The sequence below is a fragment of the Lonchura striata genome, chromosome 13 (assembly GCF_046129695.1).
Source record: "Lonchura striata isolate bLonStr1 chromosome 13, bLonStr1.mat, whole genome shotgun sequence".
NCBI lineage: Eukaryota > Metazoa > Chordata > Aves > Passeriformes > Estrildidae > Lonchura > Lonchura striata.
This window is the reverse complement of record NC_134615.1, coordinates 10,772,365-10,788,590: the sequence shown is the minus strand read 5'-3', so window position 1 is coordinate 10,788,590 and position 16,226 is coordinate 10,772,365. Positions and strand designations below refer to the sequence as shown.

Genomic DNA, 16,226 nt, shown 5'->3' with positions numbered 1-16,226 from the left:
CCCACACTGGGCTGGAGCCATGCAGCAGGTAAAAACAACTGAGAAAACAGGCTGGAGTCACTGTCCCTTCCCTGGGCAAGGGATGCACACTGCAGAGAGGGTCCCACTTTTGCCTCAAGAAACAGAGGGGGTGTGGAGTGAGCTCAGGAGAGGAAAGCTCCACGTCCTAGCCAGACTCCTTCGCCTACACAGGCAGTTGTAGCTCACAGGCAGTTTGGAACCACTTAGGTGGGTGTTCTGTATCTGCATGACTGCACTTTAAAGCTTTATTGAAGCTCTTCAGTCAATCCAGTAGTGACCTTGAGAGATCTTCTCAGATGTGCTGGCAATTGTGAAGTTGACACATTTCCATACAAGGCACTAAACCCTAACATATTGGAAAAGTCATTCAGTCTGTTAGAACTTGCATGGAAAAATACAAATATTTCATAAGGACAAGTGGGCAGATTATTCTCTGGATATTGATTCCACATTTTGGTCTGCTGAAAACCTGCTGCTAAAGAGACCTCCCTAGTGAAGATGCTGAGCAAGGTGGTCATTTCTGAGAGAGGCTCTGGGGATTTATTGATTGCTCATGAAAACACTAGTCATGAAACAGCAAAGACTGAGCATGCTGTTGCCACTACCATTTGCATACAAAGGTAACACCTCAGTGTTAGGAAGCCAGGATATTTCAGAACATTAAGAGCAGCTGTCCCTCACCACATCCAGCAGGGCAGCAAGTCCCTCAGGCCTCTCATTTTCCAGCATCTAGGAACTGGGACAACACACCCATAATATTATCTATATTATTGTCTATACAAGTAAGTTAGCAAATTTATTTGCCATAATAGATAGATACTGAAAATGAAACTCCTATCTATCTCCAGCAAACCTACAGAGTAATGTTTTCTTTCTTACAGGAAACATCATCACTTTGGGAATTTGAAATGGCTAATTGGTTTTCTATTTGATTCTTGTCATCAATTGAAGTTAGTTCAATTAACTTCAATCAATTTTTAAAATCAAATTCTTGTGAACTCTCCTTCCTCCTGACATGCTACTTTTGTCAACTGCAGTTCTCAGTTCCTGGCAGATGGGATTCAACAAGGGATCTCAAGCAGCAGGAGGTCCATGAAGTACTTTACCAAGTAGGGTCCTGAAACACAACAGACCCTTAAACGCCAGCTTGGCCTGCTGAGAGAGCAGTAAATTCACTCCACATCTGATGAGAGGATTCAAATGATCAGTTCAGTGGGAGAATCTTTCTTTTGTGGGGATGAAAAGCTCAGGGGACCTCACTCATGCTCAGTGGTCTTGTAATTAAATGTTACACACTTGATGAGCATTGCATTGCAAGCCTCAAGGCTAATTTACATGTTACCACCAAAATGTCTTATTTTATTTTGCTTGTAAAAATACTATACAGGCATCATTGCATGTCATTGCAAATGGTTTGTATCACTGATGCTTGGGTGACTCTCAAAATTACTAAAAGCTGTACATAATTGCTGCTAAAAAGCCCTGTTCAGAACCAGTAATGCTTCCTCTACAACAGCTATTTTATGACTAAGATGGCTCTCCTGATGTGACTGACAATGTTAGGATAAACAAGCAGCCTGCCAGCAAATAAAGAATAGCTTTTTGGGGAAACAAAGTAGTTTGATTCAATTATAGTATTACATGTATCATTAAAGTATGTCACTTTTCTCTGAGTTGCCCATAATTCACAACAGGAAGGCAGGGTTGGAGAAAAAAGAGAAAAATTAAAGGGTGTAGGAGCTCATTGTAAGAATGGTGAGAGATATGATGTAAATATGAGGTATTTACTGGCAGATTTAAATGCTTTATGTTATAAAAGTTGCTTTTAGTGGTTTGGGACACATGACTCATGTCACTCTTTACTCAAGACAAGTAAAAAGAGAAGAAGTTTGCCAGGGCCCTGGGATCCATGTAGCACATATGCCTTTATCAGTTTCATCCTCTGAGGAGGTTATTCCACAAATAGCATTTTCATGCAAGCATATTAGATGGACTTAACTACCTTTTCTTCTAATTCTTTCTTTCTTTAATACCCTTTAATACTGACTTCAAAGCAATGCTAGAGCACTGCAATGCCATTTTATTGGAATATATTAATAATAAATTACAGTTTCATTCACTGAATCCTAGCTCTTAAAAGAATAAACAACCTTCTGCAGCTGCAGAAGAAAGGCAGAGAAATATTAGATGACTTACCCACAGTCTGCAGCAGGTGAGTGAAAGAATTAGATATAGAACCTCTGGCCTTTCTTCCAAAGAATCTTGCCTGTGTTTGTGCCACAGTAAAAAGATTTTGCATATGTCCTGTCTCAGAAATATGAAAAATATATGCAATATGCAAAGCAGCCAATTGGACTGCCTTTTGGAATATATCATCATTTATGAACAGCGCATCTTGAAACCTAAACAGATTGTGTGCAATTAATTGCAAACTGTCAAAGTGACTACAGCACTTTACTGCCAATTTGTAAATAAACCCTAGGATGCAAAAGGACTGAGGCAAGTGAGGTGAGTTTCTGTGGATAGAGGGAAGGAAATGCGCAAATGCAATGCAACACAATTTTTACACTTCAGCCTTTAAGAATTTTGCTGACCCTGGAAGAAAATGGTATGGTGCAGAGTCATTCAGTGCAGCTAGGTTTCTCTTGTAGGTAGATATTTTACATAACCTAAATGAAGAACTCCCAGCTTACTTGAGATGCAAAAATAATAAAGAAGTTATGTGCAAAAAGAAAAATGTACTTTTAATTAAAACCTTGGAAAATACGTGTGCATTTGTGTACCTTAAAAATGTGCTGAACAATGGTGATGATGATGTGCAAACAAAGCAGATTCCCTTTATGTCCTGATTATGACCCTCAAATGATCTTTGTTATAAATATGCTCGTGCTGGTGGCTGGCCAATACCTGACTGGATTCCTTATCCGGTGCTGTCTCGCTCCCTTTGTATCACTGCTGTTGCCATCCTACCTCTCATTGTTTCCCTCACCTATTCAATAAATACAATATGTTTGGTGCCACTGCTGATCTGCTGAGCCAGTCAGTGGCCAGCCCAGTGACTCAGACTTGGTCTCAGCTTCAAAAGAAAAATGATGATGTCTGTCTTTCTAGGTTTGAACCCCTCTGGTGAACAGCATCACAAATGTGGTACAGACCTTCAGTAATTCCTGAAGCAGCAGCTTGTCACAAGCTGCCTGCAGCACTGCTGGACAATCTGCTGATGGATATAGTTAGAGGAAGGAATATGTAGGAAAACATGATATTTGTGACAGGTTTAACTTGGATTTTTGTGTTTCAGGGCATGAAATGTGCCTGTGGAGGCAGTGTTGATGAAGAACTAGGTACCCATATTCATTAACTATTCTTTCCACCACTGTGGTATTTAATATATATGCAAAAATTACTCCAGTGTAAATAAGAATTTGGCCCAAGTAGCAGTGACAATTACACAAAGTGCAATTTGTATCTCCTCAGGAGTTCACCTGTATCAGCAGTTTCCAAAACAAGTAGATTTAGCCCTTGAGAAAAAGGAGTTGTCCCTGCATATTCCAGACACCCTTCACACTGGTCATGGAAGGGGTCATTGCAATGCTCAGCAAATAAAAAAATCTTTTCCCCATTCCCCTGAGCCTTGTTCCAGGTCAAGAGTTTACTGCAACCTTCAGGCTCTTCCCTGTGCTCTGTGAACCTGAAAAAAACCCACAATATAAAAGTCCTTCTCATGTGAAGCAATTCTCTTTATTCTTTTTCTGCCCTAATCTTGTAGCACAATTGCAATTCCAGAAATGACACGAAACACTCAAAGCCATGGATGGTGAGGTAAATTCAAGGTTGAGAGATGAAAGAAAAATGGACTCTGTGCCTGATTGGCTTTGGATGGAACTTTATAGGGAATCAGCACACCAAAGGATGCTGTTGTGAGGGGTACCACATGCCCAGCTGCCTGCAAAATTGGAAATCTAGAACTGAGAGGATACAATTCGCTGTTTAACCCCGGGGAACTTAATAGTGACCTTTTGTTTCGCAGCTTAGTATTTAAACAATGTTGCTCCAATTAGTCAATGGAAGACATTTTGTTTTCTGTGAGATATATTATTTCCTCACCAAGTCAAGGTTGTTTTCTTCCATTCCAGGGATTTTTTTTTTTCCTTTTTTAAACTAGATTGCTCTTGCCTCTAGATAGCAGGTTTCCTTCAGAAACGGCACAAAGAGTGACGCTCCTCCAGCCTTTACAAACTCAAAATCCGCGTGCCCACATCCCGCAGGGTGTAATTGCGTTTGTTGCAGTGCTGGAGGCCGCTCAGAGCCGGGCTCTCCGGCCTGCCGGTCCCGGATTTCCGCGGCTCTGCCGGGGCTCCGTGCCCCGAGCCGCGCTCCCGGCGCCGCCGCCGCCGCTCGGGACCGGCGCGGGGGCTGCGGGGCTGGGCTCTCCTTCAGAGCCACGAGCAGCTCTTCAGAATACCCCGAGTGCTCAGGAGATGGAAATGTGCTGTGTTATGGTCTCAGCACGCAGCGGATGGACACTGGACACGGTGGCAGCCCCCCTTTCTGAACAAGGCCATCGTGAACAGTCCAGCCCTAGCCCCTGGCCGTGTTCACTGGAGTGATTGTGATGCACCGTGCTGAATGCAGAGATCCCTGCCCGTGCAAAGCAGAGTTCAGTAAGCAGCATGGCAGTGTCCATGTGCTGGCTGACACGTTTAACCCACAGTTAACAGGCTAGGGGTTTTCAGGTGAAAGTCAGGAGAAGTTGCTTGGTATTCGGGGTTTTGCCCACCCTTTCCCCTCTTTTCCACTCAAGTTATCGTTTTCAGTTGAATATTTTTATCTTTATCTGTAGTTGTCGGTGTCTTTAACAGTTCAACCCGTTCCTCTTACCTCTACCCCTGCAGGTGCTCGTGGGAATCGAGGAGGAGTCCTGCAGCAGCCGTGCCTGTTGCCAGCAGGACGCTGCAGTGTCCCCAGCTCTGCCGAGGTACCAGTGTGTGGTGAGGCACAGAGTTGGCATCCTGGGATACTAATGCGTATGCCATGTAGTGCTTGTATGCCACAAAGATTTTGGAGGGTAGGATAAGGATAATCTATTATTTTCTTTAGAAACAGCTTTTCTCTTCCGTCGTCCCTTGCCATCTGCCCCTCACAACAAGCTTGGGGTGCAGTGTGCACTTCTCTCCCTACAAAGGCTCTGCTCCTTCCCAGAAGGGAGGATACTGGCAGTACTGAAACCCCACTCAGTCTGCTTGCTTTTAGCAGCCCTACTTGACTGCCCTGCAAGAACAGAGAGGAAATTTTCCCAGCTCTCTGGAGTAAAGTCCTCCATTACCATGTCATGAAGCAAAACAGACGGCTTGGTAGCTAAGGAAAACTGCTGATTTTAAACCTGAAATAAGGCTCTATCATTTACACTAATGAGCTCACTGGTGGGGACTTTGTAAAATTTTATGATAAAAAGTAGCTGTAGTCAGTGTTTGATGGAATTTATTATTTTCCTTTTTTTGCTGAAGATAGACATAACTACTAATCATTTTGCCATTCAAACCTAAAGAGAAATAAGTGCAGGAAGACCTGTCCCAGTAGAAATTCAAAGATCTTGTAAGTAATCTATTATTATTAATTTTTTTTAACCATGGGTTGGTCCAAATTCTTCTGGGAAAGGCTATATAAAATTTTAACTGGTTGAATAACAAATAAGTTATTCAGAAAAAACCCTTAATTAAATACTAATATTTCAGGATTTTAATCGTTTGTGACTTATGGTTACAAGTTAACCTCCTAGATCTGATAGTCCTGTCAGATTTTATTTCTGATGGAAGTGTGCCCTGGGAGGCACCCTGGGGTAGCCCTGTGACAGTTTCTGAGCCAGGTATCACATATGCCCAATATGTGCAGTGAATAAGGGGAGGTATCTAATAGCCTTTGTTACTGTAGACTGTCAGAGCAGTAAATGACAAGTGTTAAGGAACTCTCTTGGCTACTAGGTTACAAAGACCTAAACCACACTGTTTTGAGCCAGAATAAATCAGTCTGGCTGGAGAAAGCAACTCTGCTGTAAAACTAGCAAAAATGGAAGAAAACAAAGGGGTGAAAGCAAGCAAAAATGAATAAAGATGTCTCCAGCTAAAGGACTGGAAAAGTCAACCAAAAGGTTGGCATCCATGTGAGCTACGAATGAAGTTACAGGAGGTTTTTTCTCCCTCTCTTATCTTTTTTTCCCTCTGCCTACTCCATTTGAGGTGCTTAGCCTCCACATAATCACTGGTTCAACACTTGAAAACGGTGACCAGATATGCAATACAGTGCATGGGCTTCACTGCCTGTGAGCACTCACTGCTGCATGCAGACCAGAAATAAGTCCTAATGAAATATTCCACGTGGTGGTTGTCCCCCTGCAGCCTTATTTTCTGCCTGGGCCAGCTGTGTTTCTGCACTGCTGTCTCAGCCACATCTTCCTCTGAACAGTTGTGGATTTGTGGCTTCAACTCATTCCTTGAACCACAATTTGGGAAGGGCTGCTGGGGTGTGTGATAAGCATTAATCCCAGAGCAGGAACACCCCAAAGGACACAATGAACCTGAACACTTGGCTGTGGGTTTAATGCTGCCAAAAAGAAAGGACAGATAAAAGGAAGAAAGTATTCAGCAAACAGGAGAAAAGGGTGTGGAATGGATGCATGAGGGACAGCTGGTCTATGGGCTGTCACTGAGATATTTTCCAACTCCATGAGTCCTGCAAGCACTGGGAATATGACTGACTGACAAAAAAGATCAGTGTCAGAGACTATGAAGTGTCTGGTCTTGCATGCAACAGATCAAAACTATTACAACATTTCAAGATCACTTTGCATTTTCCATGAAAATGTAGTCAGATCTATGGTTGCTTTATCTTTGTCTTCTATGGCTCATAATGAGATTTTAATTTCCTGTTACCTAAAATTTTTCTACCTGTCTCCTTCCCTCCATCCTGCCATCCCTTTGTACCCAATACAGAAATGCAGAAGTGTTGCTCTTGCTGCTTTTCCCTGCGAAAAGCAGCCACTAGAGGGAAAGATGCACATGAAAAATTCCCCTCAGCACCTCTGGGGCTTCCTTTGTTAGTAAAAAAAAATTAGAATATTACCCAGCATTTGTAAGGTGGTCTGATCTATCCTTTCAGATAAAGTATATTGAATGAGATTCTTTTTAGTATTGCACTTGCACCATACATCATGAAACACAGCCAAGATAAAGGGCCAGGGGAAAAAAAAAATCATTGGCTAAATTACACAGAGGAGATTGGATTACCTGTTCAAACAGAGCTCTTAATTCTGTGTATAAATAGAATCCACAAATACAAGTGCACTGCAGTAGAAAATAAAGCCAGCCAACAGCCCCTAATAACCCTTAATTATTAGGAGTTTCAGTTAACATTTGGACAGCTTTGGTCTTAATTCTTTTAAGTTTGAAGAGGCAGCATGACCGAGGTGGCCCCATTTACAATTACAGTGAGCACACACGCTGTTCCAGCCCGTGCTGGCTTTGGCTGAGCGTTCTCTGGCAGCCTGGGCTGGGATTTTGCCCTGTTAAAATATAATTACCTATCTGAATGGCAACTAATTTCCAGTTTGAGTTATTCATTTGTAACAATGCACTTGTTTCAACAGAAGTCCACGACAAGAAAAACAAATCGAGCTCCTGACCTTGGCATCATCGCTCACTTAGGAAAGTTTTGTACCTGAAAGAAAATCTGCTGATATTCCACACAAGTAATAAATGATCTCACATTATCAGTAAATACAGCAACAGAGATCTGTTCCTGTGCATGCCATAAGTAAATGCAGATATAAAACAGACATCTCAAGGTAAGACTGAAATCTTATGTTACTTAAAAAACAAAAAAGCTTGATAGTGCTATTCTATGCATGGACATTTATGATTGTATAAACCAGAATGTTTAAAATTTGTCTCAGGGATGGAGTTTTCAAATGCCCTTAGCAGTGAGTTAATATTTTTTCCCATTTATAAAATGTATATATATATATGTGAGATCAGAAGTCAAATACTGTACTGCAGGCAGGCAGCAAAATTCAGCAGATGAAATTTATTATTAGGTTATCTTAATAAGCTGTGTTGTTCTTCAAAATACACAAGCCCAGTATAGGGCCTTTATAGCCCAAGGATCCTTCAAGGCAGGTAATTTGACATTAATTTACTACTGCAATCCCCACTTGGTTCAGACTGTGTAACTCTTTCCCCTCTGACCTTCTCTTTGTAACTATCTGTATCCATCAAAAATTCCCACTCCTGAGACTCGAGTTTGCCAAAAATGTGAACTTCAAGAGTTGAATTTTTATTTCAACATTTTATCAATTGTTTTTAACATAGCAAAACACATGAAGACACATGGAAAAAACTAAGGTTATATTGTTTGATATTCTCTAGCCAGAAGCGAGATCTAAAAGTAAAAATCAGAACTATTTTTCTATTAAAAAAAAAAAAAAAAAGAGTGCATTATTAATGTTGGGAAACAGCCTGGTTTCATTTTATCAAATAAAATTACAGAAGGTTGAGACAGGAATATACACAAATGATCACCTGTCTGTTGTCAGGCACACCCCTCAGAAAGCACAGGCACTCTCTGGGTGTCCATCCCTGGCCTGGTGCTGCTCTCCCCTAAGCCCAAGCCTGTCTGTGCCATTTTATGTATTTTTTCTGCTGAGTATGACCTGCACAGGCAGGCAAGTGGCACAAGTCCTGGGCCTTTTTTATTCTACAGTGTGGAGCATTGCAGCTAATTTTGCTGGATGGCACCCTAGCAGTGCATCTGCTCCTGCTGTGCACTCTCTCAGTGAACTCAGCCTGCTTTGAGATACTTTAATTGCTTGCTGTGGAAGCTGAAGGTGACACCATAAGCAAATCACCATAAATACATGCAAACCTCTCTTACAACAGCAAATCAGATGGTTCCAGATAGAGCACAGTATGGATCAGCAAGAGCTGTTTCACACTAAATCTCATTTTCACACATCTTCAGACTTTGTACAGATCCCAGCAGATGCTTGGGAAGACAAGTATCTTACATTTATATGGGCATGTATAAATTCCTGAATTGCTTTTTGCTGCTTATAGTTCATAAACTAATATAGCAGTGAACAAACTGCATTTTCAGAATTGTGAACAAAGTGCATTCCATATAAGTTATCCAGTTATGGACCAGATCTTGCATTTCTTATTCAAGAATGATTAAATCAAAGGTAAGTAGTCTGTGAAAAGGTGAATTTAAACACAGTGAGCTAAACTCTTGCTAAATCATTCTCTTGAATGAAATATTAAGGTTTCCAGTAGATTTCTCTGTACTTGTTTTCAAAGAAGTTTATGCTTGTCCCCCTTAGAGACTTTCTCCATGAATGATGCTGAAGTCAGATATGTAGTGAGACTGAGTTTTAAGGAAGATTTTCCTAAAACAGGAATAAGGCTCACTAACAGTGTGTGGAGGGCAGGTAGTGCAGCTGTTGCTGCTTATTGGCTAACTATATTTTTGTTTCTTCATATAAAAGTTCAGTACCAATGAGCTTTAAGTTTGCTTCTGTAAGAGGTAAAAAATATGGTTATTTTGGTCTATCCTTTTTTTTTTTTTTTTTTTTTTTTTTTTTTTTTTGGTACAAAATAAGCAACCCTCTTGTGATCTGAGCAGGATAGTAACCAGTCCTGAAGTGGTGCTTCAGGGACTTAATGAGGATCATTCCATTATTTTTCCCCCTCCAGATTATTTCCAATTTGTGGTTGGTGAGGGTTTTTTTGTTTTGTTTTGGTTTGTTTGTTTGTTTTTTGTTTCTTTAACCTTGGGTGAAAAATAATGGGAGTTTTACAAACTCATAATCTGCAGTCAGTTGGTCAATATTGATGTCAGGGTGAGTTACCACACAATAGACAGTTCACATATTTTCACCATATCCACAACAGTTTTTTCTTAAAAGCAGACACCAAAGAGCTCTGCTTGACAAATATACCCATTTCAGACTGCCATCTATACCATCTATTACAGTTTGTTAATACTTTGACATCATTTCCATTGTATCTCAGTGACTTTTGCCCTCTTGGATCTCAATGGCATTGACAAACAATGCAGTTTGTAATTAGATGGGGTAACTCAATTCCTGGCCCTCTGTAAGCATCTGGATTTGCAAATTTCCACTCCTAGATGGGGAGCTCTTTGCCACACATCACTAATTATACCAAGTGCTTATGTATCAGTCCCTAGACCCTCCTGCTGAGCCCCTCTTTGTGCCCAGTACTGTCAGAGACTGTTGTCAACACAGAGACAATCAACACAACTGCCTAGCGCTGCATGTGACATTTAATGAAAATGAAGTCAGGTCTAATTTGCATGGCAGGTGTTGCTTTATTACAGCAGAGCTGCAGAAGATGGGTGCTACAGTGCTAGTCAAGTGTGCAAGAATGAATGTCACTTACAGTGAGGGTGTCTGGCACAGGAATCATGGTATGCCCCTTGTCTGCCTGTCCACCTCCTGGGTGGGGTAAAATGACAAATTTGTTCATTTTTCCTGGTGCCCCTGTTCTGGTTCTTTCTGCTAACTCCATCCACCAAGCCATCAGAGTAGTCAAGGAGCTTGGGGGTAGAAGGCCCACCCAGCCTTCTGCCAAGGGGTCACCACACCAAACAACTTCCAGCTCTGGCAGACCCTCCTGGACTCAAATCCACAAGCTGCACCTAAAGAGCTCCATAGCACAAGAGGATTGATTTCATGCACAAGAAGTGCCTTACAAGAGAAATACACGAATATTTTTATGAGTCATGTGTGTTGAAAGAACATGTATGTTTCTTTGCGTGAAATGCTCGAAAAAATTAAAAGGACAGAGTTGTGCCCCTTCAGTTTCCATTACCCGAGTCATTTCACCAAAATGACAAGAATACAAAATGCTCATTTTCACTAATTTTTATTTGGTTTAGCCTTATTAGTACCCCTTAGAAATAGAAATATTATTTTAAAGTTTATGATTCTGATTTCGGACTCAGTTAAAATTGTCAGGAGCAATAATACATTGTAACTCTTAAGCTCGATCTTGAAGTAAAACATAACACCTTTTAACAGGCTGTGGCTCCACCCACTCACTCTCTACTTCTCAGGAGAATTTTTGTTTCTATTTTATTATCTCCCCAACTCCTTTCTGACCACTGTTCTTCCCCTATAATCATCTTGCCACTACGTTAGTTTCCAGACTGCTTCGCTGCTGAGCATCTGAAGCGCGGGGCATTTTGATTCTCCCTGGGAGGCTCCTGATGCCATTGGTTCCCGCTACATCCCGTCCCCTCACAGCCAGCCAGTACCAACCCACGGGCAGACTAATGCTTCACAGACTGTCTGAACAACTTTACACGCGCTCATTTAACTTAGCAGGGCAGTTATATGAATAAAGTTTTATTTATGGCAGTTTTCAGAGAGAGAGATCCCAGGTAAAAAAATCTTACGAATCACACAATAAAATAAATAAAATAAAGCATTTACCAACATTTATAATGATTGGCACTGGAGCCCAGTTTTGGATGACATTCAGTTTCCCAGAGAAGATGCTACAAACTTTTATCTCTGAAGTTTAACTTTGTAAATAGATCTGTCAGTTAGAAAACAACTCTGTTCCAGTCGTTTGTTTCTAATCTCTTCGTTTGCAATCCCGGGTGATGATTTTTTGACGGCACATCCAGAACGAACACGGGTCAGACGTCCACCGAGACAAAGCAATCTTTGCACTTTAGGAAACCACGACGACTCTAAACCCGCGCTCCGGCTGGTCCCATGCGGGGCAGGGCACGGAGTCCCGGCCCGGCGGGGACTGTCCCTGTCCGCAGGGCGCTCCGCCGGCCACGAAAGGCTCCAGACGTTGTCGGAGTTTTGCTCGGGAAGCCTTGCGGTTTGTTCCTCCCCGAGACGCGAAGGAGGCGGCTGAGGAAGACGGCGGAGCCTGACACTTCTGAAAGGGGGACCCGTGGATCCCATCCCTCGGTGCGATCTCCGGCGGGAGGGCCGCGGGGTCACAGCCGCTGATGCTCCGGCCGCTTGGAGGCGGCGGCAGGCCTTTGCCCCGCCAGCAGCCCGCTCCCTTCCAGCCTGCCTCGCCCAGCCGCAGCGCGGAAAGCCGCGGCCCCGCTCCGCCCCACGGGCCCTCGGCCCGGCTTTGCCCGACGCCGCGGTCCGAGCCGCTCCACGGGAGTTCTCGAGCCCCGCCCTGCCTCAGCCCCGCGCGGTGCCTCCGCGCCCCGGCGCTCCTACCTACGCGGCGCGGTGCGGCGCGGTGCGGTGCGGGCGGCTGCCGGGCACCTGCTCCCGCGCCCGGGCCCGCGCCGCCCCACAAAAGCGGCGGCGGCGGGCGGCGGCAGGCGGACTGCGCGGCCATTGGCGGCGGCGGCGCGCGGCGGGCGCCGGTTGGGCCGGGGCGGCGGAGGCGGGCGCGGGGCGCTGACGCCAGCGCGGGGCCGGTGGGGAGGCGGGGCCGCGCCCCGCGCCGTCTTTGTGCTCGCCGGCAGCCCCGGCAGCGCCGCCGCCTCCCGCCGCCTCCCTCAGCCCCGCTCGGCGCGGCGGGCGGCTCCGCTCCGCTCCGAAGCGCTCGGCCCCCGCTCCGCGCCGCAGCGCTCCGCGCTATGTGTGCCGGCGCTCCCGTGCCTCCTCGCGGCCGCTTCCCACCCGGCGGGGCGCGCTCGGCCCCGCTCTGAGCGCGGCGGGGCAGGGCAGCGAGCGGAGCGCAGCCCGGACGGTGCCGCCCGGCGCGGAGCGAAGGGAGCGCGGCGCCATGCGGGGCTCGAGGCTGGGGCTGGGGCTGGGGCTGCTGCTGGGCGCGGCGTGGGTGGCGTGCGGGCAGAACGAGACGGAGCCCATCGTGCTGGAGGGCAAGTGCCTCGTGGTGTGCGACTCCAACCCCACCTCCGACCCCACCGGCACGGCGCTCGGCATCTCCGTGCGCTCCGGCAGCGCCAAGGTCGCTTTCTCCGCCATCCGTAGTACCAACCACGAGCCCTCCGAGATGAGCAACCGCACCATGATCATCTACTTCGACCAGGTGGGGCGGGCGCGGCGGGGCTCGGGCGCTCCGGGGCGGCGGGGCTCGGGGCGCGCCGCCGCGGGAGAAGTTGCCGGGGCCGGTGGCGGGGCCGGGCCGGCGACGCGCCGCCCCGCGGGGCCCTGCCCGCGGGAGGGGGGCGCTGGGAGCCGGGGACAGCGGGGCTGGGCGGCAGCGGCCCCGCGTTGGTGCTGACGGTGCCCTTCCCTTACAGGTACTAGTGAATATCGGCAGCAACTTCGACTCGGAGCGGAGCACTTTCATCGCGCCTAGGAAAGGGATTTACAGTTTCAATTTTCACGTGGTGAAAGTGTACAACAGGCAAACCATCCAGGTCAGCCCCGAGCGCCGTCGCCGGGCTCCGCGGGCACCGCGGGAGGGAGTGGACGGGTCGGCGGCCCGGCGGGGACGGGGCCGTGCGGACTGCGGGGCGGGACGTGTCCCTGAGCCGCCGCGGGAGCCCAGACCTGCGGCGAGTCTCCGCTCGAGGGGACCGTGCCCAAGGGACCACGGAGTCCCACCAGGCCTCCGCTCGGCCCCTCTTTGCATGTGCCGTCCCGGGATGGGAGGTGGTCGGCCGCCTGCCGCCCCCTCCCAGCTTGTCCGGGTCCTCGGTCTGCCCAGTGCCGCGGAACACTGGCGGGAGCATCCCTGCACAGAGCCCATAGGAACGGCGATCCATGGCAGGCTTCTCACCCACTGTCCTGTGGCAGAAGGTTTCATAGGGACTTGGGGTTCAGGGAGGTACCTACAGAGTGGAAATGATAATGAATTTGTGCATGTCTATGCAGCTACTCTGTGCATACATGCCTTTTCTATGCATATGCTGCTCTAGGTAGGGTTAATAAATTACCGGCCTGAAGCCAGGTAGTATAATCAAGACAAGAAATCTGACTGTATAATGATGCACTTTGCAAAGGTGTATGGACAGCTGTATAGCACCATTCTGGTGCAAGTGGCTTAACACCTTTAGCTTGGACAGGTAGTGCATTATTAATGTGGGGCGTGCAGTCCCAGGATCATTAATGCGAGCTTAGCAGACCTTATTGACTGTGTTGTGGCATATTGTCTTTGCTGCCTAACAAAGGAAAACTACCCCTTGAAAACACTTCAAAGGCCCTGACTCTGGCGGCTGTGGCTCTGCTCCTTGCTGTCTCTGAGGTTGCACATAAAGCCATCTTTCAATAAGTACAAGCAGACCTCTTTTCATAGCCTGAAAACACAGGCACCCTATTGAAAGTCTCCAAAATAGGATCAATGTCCTGCTTTATATGCACCGGGTGTTTTGATGTGGTTGTCAGTCTAAAACAGTGGTGAAAGACTTCTTCCTTTGGAGTACATACCTTAGCTGGGTTTAGACTGGTATTTCTTTTTCATGGGGCTGGAGTTTCAGCTGTCAAAAGAGGCCTTTCCTTAACTAAGCATTTTGCCTGTTAGGCGAGCCCCAGCGGTGTCATTGTCTGACTTTAATTGACAGAGGGCTTTGTTTTATCTTGCTCTTTAGGTGAGTTTGATGCTAAACGGGTGGCCAGTGATTTCTGCCTTTGCAGGGGACCAAGATGTGACCCGAGAAGCTGCTAGCAATGGAGTACTGATTCAGATGGAGAAAGGAGACAGAGCTTATCTAAAACTGGAGAGAGGAAACTTGATGGGAGGCTGGAAGTATTCAACATTCTCTGGATTTCTAGTGTTCCCGCTTTAAAGCACTTCTCATCCAAGAAAAGGGAGAAATCTCTTACAAATTCCCAAGTCAAAGCTGGGTTTGAAGAGTCATGGACAGCAGACTTTTTACATTCAAATATTAAAGAAGCTTAATCCTGCTTAGGTTTGTGTACATCTGCTTTGAAGAATTACTACTTATTTTTGTTGTGTTGCAGCCAACAGGCGGGAGACACTATAATTGATCAAACCCCCATTTATATTCTTCTCTCTCCTCCCACAAAATTAGTTCCCATCTCTGTGTCATTGGTGTAACCTGCCATTGTTCCCCCATGGCTTCTGCCTCACACAAGTAGACTTTAGATATTTTCATTGTTCTTTACAGCATATTTTATAGTTTTGTTTTTAAAACATGTTAATCTTGACTCTTTCTCTGAGTTTAACTTTTAAAAAAAGAAAAAAGCAAAGTATTTTTTGAATACATGGATGCCATGATGGAAGGGAAAATGCAATTCTTGCTGTGTACTGGCTGGCAAAAGGAAAAATTTCTACATGAAGAACTATCCACAGCCAAGGCTGACTAGAGTATTTCAATATTTCTATGTAATTCTGAGTGATTGTGAAATTTAAGGCTGCTAAATGTTTTGATGCTTGTTTTGCTCTTGTACAACGTGGCCCAACTAAACGCCAGGAAGTATATTGAACTTTTACTATTACTCTGTAATATATGTGTGAATATTGAAAATTAATTTTTGCTTTAATTCAATAAAGTTTAAATGGGACTTTTATTTTTCTTAACCAGAAATAAGGTTTCTCAATGCAGGTAGGCCGGGGGAGGAGGCTCGGCGGGGCCGGCTCGGGGGGTGCGGCCCTCCGGCCCCGCAGCTCCCCCGCACGGGTCCCGCAAGCCCTGCGGGCGGTGCCGGCAGCCCGAGCAGACCTGTCGATAGGAGGAAGTTTCACGCCGTCTCTGATACCCACTTATTTATAGCATTTATCTGTATTATATTCTCTGAACCAGATCGCATTTTATACGGCTGCCTAAAACCACCTGACCATGTGCACTCGAGGCTGGTACTATTGATTCGCTGGTATTATTTGTTTACCGTCTTTTGAAGATATAAATGCTATAATTTTGCAGTACTCAAAGAGATTACTACTTTTATTAAAAGGTGCGTACCGAGGATTTCGATTGTATCTAAACTTTAATGTGAAATAAATCGGTGAAACGACCCCCGGGCTGTGTGCGTGGCGCGGCGGCGGCTGGCGCGGGGCTGCCCCGGCTGCGGCACCAGCGGAGCCGCTCGAATCCCCGGCTCCCGGGAAGGCATTTAATTAGCTCCAAGAAGGGGGGGATTAATACGAGCAGAATAAGCAACGCTTCTCGCTTTATTCACAGGTTCTGCCCTGGAAACAGACCGGCGGGGCGGGCGGGGACGCGCTCCGCGAGGGGCGGCGGTGGGGAGCGGGGTCAGCCGGAGCCGGGAATGGCCGCGG

General features: G+C 46.1%; 1 protein-coding gene across 1 annotated transcript; it reads left to right on the top strand.

The window, feature by feature from the left end:
• The first annotated feature begins 12,781 nt into the window (after nucleotides 1-12,781).
• CBLN1 (cerebellin 1 precursor) lies at nucleotides 12,782-15,962 on the top strand. The gene is made up of 3 exons (XM_021536120.3): nucleotides 12,782-13,070; nucleotides 13,285-13,404; nucleotides 14,575-15,962. The coding sequence occupies exons 1-3, from the start codon at nucleotides 12,804-12,806 to the stop codon at nucleotides 14,770-14,772; spliced, it is 585 nt and encodes a 194-aa protein (XP_021391795.1). The 5' UTR covers nucleotides 12,782-12,803; the 3' UTR covers nucleotides 14,773-15,962.
• The last annotated feature ends 264 nt before the right edge of the window (nucleotides 15,963-16,226 follow it).